This window comes from Echinops telfairi, unplaced genomic scaffold (genome assembly GCF_000313985.2).
Source record: "Echinops telfairi isolate 266 unplaced genomic scaffold, ASM31398v2 ScPeMD7_2010;HRSCAF=2546, whole genome shotgun sequence".
In the NCBI taxonomy this organism is placed as follows: domain Eukaryota; kingdom Metazoa; phylum Chordata; class Mammalia; order Afrosoricida; family Tenrecidae; genus Echinops; species Echinops telfairi.
The window spans coordinates 19,357,357-19,365,138 of NW_022105908.1; the positions used below are offsets into that span (position 1 = coordinate 19,357,357).

The 7,782-nt window shown below is 54.4% G+C and overlaps 1 protein-coding gene across 2 annotated transcripts in view; it reads left to right on the forward strand.

Moving 5' to 3' along the window:
* The window catches only part of LOC101660496 (hydroperoxide isomerase ALOXE3), a 25,363-nt gene that overhangs the window by 831 nt on the left and 16,750 nt on the right, over positions 1-7,782 (forward strand). The window contains exons 2-7 of one of the 2 annotated variants that reach the window (XM_004712925.2): positions 108-312; positions 1,622-1,703; positions 2,746-2,868; positions 3,208-3,333; positions 6,464-6,567; positions 7,303-7,475. In XM_004712925.2, the coding sequence (XP_004712982.1) occupies positions 108-312; positions 1,622-1,703; positions 2,746-2,868; positions 3,208-3,333; positions 6,464-6,567; positions 7,303-7,475 (813 nt within the window). The remainder of the gene's footprint in view (positions 1-107; positions 313-1,621; positions 1,704-2,745; positions 2,869-3,207; positions 3,334-6,463; positions 6,568-7,302; positions 7,476-7,782) is intronic. The other variant, XM_030886471.2, reaches the window with a different exon arrangement.

The window sequence follows — 7,782 nt, forward strand, 5'->3', positions numbered from 1 at the left end:
AGCTCAGGCTTTGCTGGAGTCTGTGTGAGTGCACCTTGCAAGAGGCAAGGATGGATGGCCCTGGCAGTTCCCTGCCTCTTAGGAGCTTGGTCCCTTGGTCCCCTCAGGTTCAGAAGTACAAGGTGCGCTGCTCAGGAGAGCTGGGGGAGCTCCTGCTGCTGCGTCTACACAAGGAACGCTATGCTTTCTTCCCCAAAGACCCTTGGTACTGCAGCCACATCTGTGTCACTGCCCCTGATGGCTCTGTTTTCCACTTCCCCTGCTATCAGTGGATCGAAGGCTTCTGCACCACAGAGCTGCGACCGGGCACAGGTGGGCCAGAGGCAGGGGCTGGGTGGGTTGTGCCAGAGAGGCATCTGCTGGGATTAGGGGTGGGGGCTCACAGCGCCCAGTGTGTAGGGACTAGTCCTTGGAGAAGGACATCGTGTTTGGTAAAGTAGAGGGGCAGCAAGCAGAGGATGGCCTGCAGTGAGATCGTTTGACCCAATGGTTGCAACAACGAACATGAAGACACTTGTGAGGATGGCGCCAGACCAGGCCGCATCTCCTTCTGCTGTGATAGTTGGGGCTGACTTCTACCTAGCAACAACAGAGGAGATCCTTCTGAAGAACATGCACCTCTCGATTCCTGATGAGCAGGGGATTTCTGGGCCTTATGGCCCCTCGGGAAACAAGCAGACACACATACTCACACAGGTGTCAAAACTCAAACTGCCACACGTCCATGAGAACACTCTCAGAGACAGATACACAAGCGCATAAGCACACCCACATGGAACACACAGAGAAACAAAGGAGCTTCCTTCTCCCTTACTCCCCCTGTATGTATTTCCCAGAGTCCATGCCTCTGCACCCCACAGGAAAGACCCTTCACAGGTAGACAGGCTCGCTGGGGAGACCCTCCTGGGAGCTTTTCTAGCGTGGGTGAAGTCCCTGCCTGCTGTTTCCAGGGTCCCTTGTTAAATTCTGGAGTCTCTTAAGTTGCTAGGAGTCCAGGGGTGCAGTGGTTATTCACTGGGCTGGTAACTGGTCCGCAGTTCAAGGCTGCCAGTGCCTTCTCAGGAGAGAAACAGGCTTCCTACTGCAGTAAGTCGCTGTGGTCTCAGTTCTAGTCTGTCCTATAGGCCTGATTCTGTGTATCAGAATCAAGCGATTTTTAAGTTGTGAGGGCCCCTTCTAGTTCCTAAGTGACAAACTGGCAAAGTGAGGGCTGACGGGAGTGTTGTCTTAGGTGTGAGTGAGTGGTGAGGCAAGTCAGCATTCATTGTCAGTCAGTCATAGACATCACTGTGAACCCTCCTCCATCATCACATCCAGCCAGCCATCCCTTCACAAACTCTATTTGTTCATAGATCATTTATCAAGGGCATAATGGGACCTGGGTGCCAGGTACATGCTAGCTGCTGGGGACACAACAATGAAGACAGGGCAACGTCTGCCTCCACTGAGTTTCGGGTCTGGAGAAGAGATGGAAATGCAAACCCTGTGGACGATTGCTTGGGGCAAGGCTGTTCAGGATTGGCGGGATACATACCGTGGGCTTGGGTTCAAGGCTCAGGGGGTCTGGGGAGGCGTTATTTGAAAAGATACTTACACGGTGGGTGGTTTTTATTTCCTACAGCAAAAACAATTTGTCAAGACTCCCTTCCCCTCCTTCTGGATCACAGGCAGCGAGAGCTCCAGGCCCGGCAGGAATGTTACCGGTGAGGGAGTCCTCTTTATGCTGATCTCAGCAGAAATCAGATGGTTACTAACTCCCAGCTATGCCTTCAGTTCTAACCCTGGTAGAGAAACTGCAGGGTTCCTGATCTAAACCCAACCCCTTCCCATATTGACCGGGAAGAAAAGTATCAGCAGTTGGCCCAATTGATCAATGAATCTATAAAAAAAAACCTCAGCCCCAGTTGGTTCCAGCCCAGTGACCCCATATAGGGTTTCCAAGCCTTTTATAAATCTCTATAGGAATAGACAGTCTCATCTTTCTCCCTTGGAGAGAATGGTGGGCTCAAACTATCAACCCTGTGTCTAACAGTCTGACTCTTACCCTGCAGTGCCACCAGGCATATTCAGCATCAAGTTGCACTTGATTTAGCCCAGATCCTACTATCAGAGATGACCCTGGAATTAACCATGACCCAAACCAACCTCAGTTCATCCACAGCCTCACTCCCAGACTGGCCTTGACCTTCAACACAAGCTCCCCTTGACCTTGAGATCGACACAAACCTAACTTACTCATGTCATCCTCAAATACTGCCCTGATCTGAATCCTAGTGCCTTTATGGAGAAAATTCCAATTCCTTGCTTCCAGAGTTTTAGTTTAAAGTCAAGTTTTAAAAAGTGAAGCCCGAACTCTGAGCTCACTACCATCCAGTGCGTTTGGCTCCTAGCAAGCTCACAGGGCCGGGTGGAACTGGCCCTTTGGGTTTCTGAGGCTTTTAAATCTGGGAGCTGGGAGCCGGGAGGGAGGGGCGGAAATGAGGAGCTGATGCCAGGGACTTGCTTGGGTGGAGAGCAAATGTTTTGAGAATGATGAGGGCAATGAAGGTACAGATGTGCTTGACACAATGGATGTCTGGGATAGGAGTTGTATGAGCCCCTAATAAAACGATTTAAAAAAAACCTGGGAGCAACTGAGAGGCTCAAAGCGGTGACTCAGTACTCAGCCCAATCCACCTCCAGGCCTTTTAAAAACTACAGTTCCTGTTGATCCTCACTTGACCTCTGACCTCTTTCCCCTGGAAGATGGAAAATCTTTGCCCCAGGCTTCCCTCGAATGGTGGATGTTAGCAGCTTCCAGGAGATGGAGTCTGACAAGAAATTTGCCTTGACTAAGACTACCGCTTGTCCAGCAGACCAGGGTGAGAGGTGAGGACCGGGGCTTGGAGAGCCCTATGGGGAGGGAAGTGGGGGAGGGGGGTTGCTCTGTGGAGAGAGGCTGGTGCAGCCTGGGAAAGGAGTTGGGGCAGGGCGACAAGAAAGGGCACCAAGACGAGGACATTTCCAGGAACCAGGAATGGGGTGGCCTGGGGTGGCCTGAGGGGCCTGGCTGAGAGGGCAAGATCAAGAGGTCCTTTCAGGTTCAAGAGTAGTGGGTGAGGAGAGGGGGCCTGGGGACTCTGGGACACAGGGAAGTCATTCAGGGGGGTGAGGGAGCTGTCGGGCCCGTCTGACGGGTGTTTGTCCTCCTGCTTGCTTGCCCCTCAGCAGTGGGAATCGCTACCTGCCTGGCTTCCCCATGAAAGTTGACATCCCATCTCTGCTTCACATGGAGCCCAACATCCGCTACTCGGCCACCAAGACGGCCTCGCTGATCTTCAACGCCCTCCCAGCGTGAGGCCACTGCCCTCCCCCCAGCCTCCCCACTCCACCACCACCCCGCCCCCATGGATGCCTTCTCTCTGTACCTCTCACGTCTCTGCCCTTAAGCTCCCCCTCTCTGCCTCTCCACCTCCTCTCTCCTCTCATAACCTCCTCTTGGTTGCTTTGTTGTCCCTTCTCTTTTCCGGCCCTCCAATCGATCAACGATGCATTCCGTGGACGGTGCGTCCCTGTGGGCTGTGCTGAGTAGGAGAGAGTGGCCGTGTGCTCAGCCCTCAGGCTGTAAGAGTTTGAAATCAGACCACCACCTCTGGTTCAGATCCCAGCACCCATGCTTTCTAGCTTTGGTTTTTCACTTAGCCCCCTAAATAGCTTCCTTCTCTGTAACATGACAGACGGTACTAGGAACCTCATAGGTTCGTCTTCGAAGGACATGAGATCTTGTCCAACACAAAACAATCTCTCAGTGGATGGTGGCTGTTAGGGTTTGATCTTCTGGGAGGAATTCACATGATCAGAAGGTGACAAGGCAGGTAGTTAATTAGCTAGCAGTCTGCTCGAGAGGGCAACTCCAGTCTTGTGGAAGTGGCTGGGGGGAGGGGGGGAGGAGTCGTCAACATCCCAGGTATTTACCTAAAAGGGAGGTGGGTGAGCTGGGGCAAACAGGTGGCTCCCAGGAAAATAAAGGGGATTGAGGCAGATTTTGAGAAGAATAGATAAGGAGAGAGTGCTGGGTCCTGGGCAAAACCAGGTTGGGGACGATGCCTACATGGAGGCCCAAAAGAAGCCAGGACACAGAGGCAAGCCCTTGTCTCCTGGGCTTCCGGGTCCACCCTGATTCTTTAGCAGGACCAGTGGGAAGGACCAGGGGTGTGTGGAGGGCTAGGGAGTCTCTGGAATGGATTGGAATGTGCAGAAACCCAAGGGTGGTAGGTGGCTTGGGCTTTAGGACAAGAACCCACTGAGAGGCCCTGCCTGGGCTGAGGAACCCCAACAAATGTCTGCAGGACGGTGAGAAATGCTTAGTTGGCACAGGGGACGTTGGCACAATTGTCCCTGTGCTTATGGGATTTTGTAATTGCTCCTGGTCCACATTCTTTCTGGCACATCAGCATCTTTGCATAGCCCCTCCTCCACTGGCCAGCTGCCTGCAAATCAGACTGGTCTGTGCTCTGCTCCCTCCTCATTTAGTGAGTGGCTCCTGGGAGCTCCATTTGTGGGGACAATACGGAAGTGCGGCATTGCCCTCAGGAGCCCGTGACCCAGGGAGGATGCTAGGTGAACACTGGGTTTATAATGACTTTCAGAGAACCAGGTATGTTTTGTGAAAGAGACACAGCAGATATGTGCTTAGGGGACATTAAAGGAAGGCTTCAGGAGCCGGGCATCAAAGACGACCCTAGAAGGATGCATAGGTTTTTATTTGGGGTGCTGGGTTGGTACTGAGTCAGCTCCCACTCCTGGTGATCTTGTGTAGCCCCAAATCAAACTCATCCCCACTGACTCATAGCGACTCATAGCGACCCTGTAGGGCAGGGTAGGACTGACTCGGGGAGTTTCTAAGATGATAACTTTACGGGGGTAGAAGAGTCCAGCTTCCTCCCACGGAGCAGCGGGTGGTCTCGAACTGCTGGCCTTGCAGTTAGCAGCCCAACAGGTATGCTGTCGTCAGGTGCCATCGATGTGATGCTGACCCATAACTACCTTCTGCACAGCAGAACGAAACACTGCCCCCGGTCTTGCACCAACGTGCGCAGCGGAAGGAAAGGCTGCTTCCTCCTACCCCTTTTTCACAATTGTTGGTGAGCTTGAGCCCAGCCGTGTGGCCTGTGTATGGGAGTGCCTTCCCACATACACAGGGGGCACACTGTGTGCGTGCTCCGTCTGAGGAGACCCTGCTGTGACCCAGAGAGCTTTTCCTGGCTTGTCTCCAGAAGCGGACTGCTTCCCTTCCTTGTCCTTGTCATCAGGTGGTGCTGAGTCAGTCCTTCTCCTGACGACACTGCCCGCAGGAAGAAACACCGCCCGGTCCCGCACCAGCCTCACAATGCTTTGTTTGAGCCCATTGTTGCAGCCACGGTGTCGGTCCGTCTCCTTGAGGACCTGCCTGTTTGTTTCACTCCCCTCCACTTGACCCAGCAGGCCGTCCTCCAGGGACTGGTCTGGTATGACAACATGTCCCAAGGATGTGAGAGGAAGTCTTGCCAGCCTCCCACCTGAGGCACACGGGCTGTACTTCCCAAACGGGCCTGTTTGTTCTTCCGGAGCCCGTGGTACTGGCTGGCACCTAAGTCAAGGCCACGGCGTCTTCTTTGGTCTTCCTTATTCATCGTCCAACGGTCTCCTAGTCTGCTTTACTCTGGAAACCCCACTGGAATCAGTTCACCGGGAGGGACTTGGTTGGCATTTGGGAGACTGTGGTGGAGCTTCCCGGGAGCCTCTGTGCAGTGCACAGCCAACTCAGGATGGGTTTTTAGAAGCTCGGAGCGTCGGCGATGACACTGTCCGAGAGCCCAGCCTGAAAAAAGCGGGCCACGCCGATGTCACCCTGAGTATTTTTCTTATTTCTTTTTCTGGCTGTGTCCGAATGAGAGCTCCCTGTAAAGAGGTCAACAGTACAGGTGTCAGCAAAGTGTAGCATGGACCTTCCTAGAGGGCCAGCCCGGTTATCAGCATGACCAGCTCCGGTGTACCAACTGGCTCGGTTCTGAGAACAGGTCATGGTTGGGTTTATATCGTGCACGGAGCGGAGGGGGAAACTGGCAAGGCTGGTGGAAGCCAGCAGGTGGGAGCTTCCTGGCCAGGCAGACTCAGCAGCTGGCAGGCGGAGGTGGAGCTGGCAAAGGTCTGTGAGAAGAAAGAGACTCTTAAGGAAAGCTGACCAGAAATCCAGACAGAATGAGCAGTCTGAACCACATGGCTACACGCACCACTCTTGCCCGCACCGATGGTGTGGCACTCCCCCACCCAGCATCCCAGGGACTGCTGCATTTGAACGAGGTTCCCTGAGACTACAAAACCCTCAACAGAGCAGGCGATGCTTCTCTCCTGGGGCTTGTTAGGGATCTCTACCTGAGTATTGACCACGTCACATCCCCCCTGGACCCCCAGCCTCCTACCCTCCCCCTTCTCTCCCCCACAGGTCCATAGGCATGAAGTTTCGGGGACTGCTGGACCGTCAGGGCTCCTGGAAGAAGCTCGATGACCTCCGGAATATCTTCTGGTGCCACAAGACCTTCACTACAGGTGTGCTGAATCAGGCGGGAGATGTCTGTCTTCACCTTGCGGCCTGCTCAGACCCCACTCCCTCTCCTGGAAAAGGGCCCTCTCCCAGCCTGCCCCAGGACACTGCCAGATTCCAGCGGGGAAGGTTTCATTGGTGGGAAATCTCTCAGTTTTCCTCCAGAAAGCCAGGACCCTGCCTGCTCTCCGGGAGGGAACAAGAATAAGAGTCGAGAACAGGGAGAAACCCGGCTTGCCAGGAGATGGTCATGGGTCGCTTAGGGTAGTCTTGATCCTGATAGAGGACCAACTCGAAAAGCAAACTGATGGCCGTTGACTTGAAACGGAGCCTATAAGACGTGGTTGATCTGTCTCCCGTGGCTTTCTGAGACTGTAACTCTTTATGGGAGTAGAAAGCCCCATCTTTCTCCCGCAGAGTGGCTGGGGGGTTTGAACAGCTGACCTTGCACCTCAGCACATAACCATTACACCACCAGGCCTCTTCCCTCCTCCTTCCACCACTCATAGTGCCAGACTTTAGGACCAGACAGGCCTGGGTTCGAATCCCTGCTCCGTCCCTTTGCCCCCAGGCAAGCCCCCTCCATCTGCTTGACCCTGTTTCAGTGCCAGATTGGAGAGATCACTTGGTGTGCCTCAGAGGATTCCCGAGAAGAAAACAGGGACATAGCGATGGAGAGAGGGCTGAGCAGGGGCTGGTGCATCTGCCTCTAGGTGAATGGGCCCTCCTCTGCTCCCTAGAATATGTCACAGAGCACTGGTGTGAGGACTACTTCTTTGGGTACCAGTACCTGAATGGTGTCAATCCCGTCATGCTCCGATGCCTCTCCAGTTTGCCCAGCAAGCTGCCTGTCACCAATGACATGGTGGCCCCCTTCCTAGGGCCAAACACCTGTCTGCAGACCGAGCTAGAGGTGAGTGAGGACCTCAGGAGTGGCCGTGAGAGGAGGAGGTGGGCAAGTGGCCCATGTGGACAAAGGGTGTCTGTGGAGGACGGGGACGATGGGATGAGGGGGGTACCACTGGGCAGCCGGGACCCAGCACGTTGTAAGTAGAGCAGGTGTGGATGAGGGCTGGATGGGGGTCCTGCTGACTGTGCGATGAGTGGACAGGGTTGCTGTGGGGAGCGTGGTGGAGGCCAGCTTGCCCCTGCCCTGGGGTTTCCAAGATCCTGGGTGCTGAGGCCTGAGGAAGGTGTCACCGGAGACAGTAATAACAGTG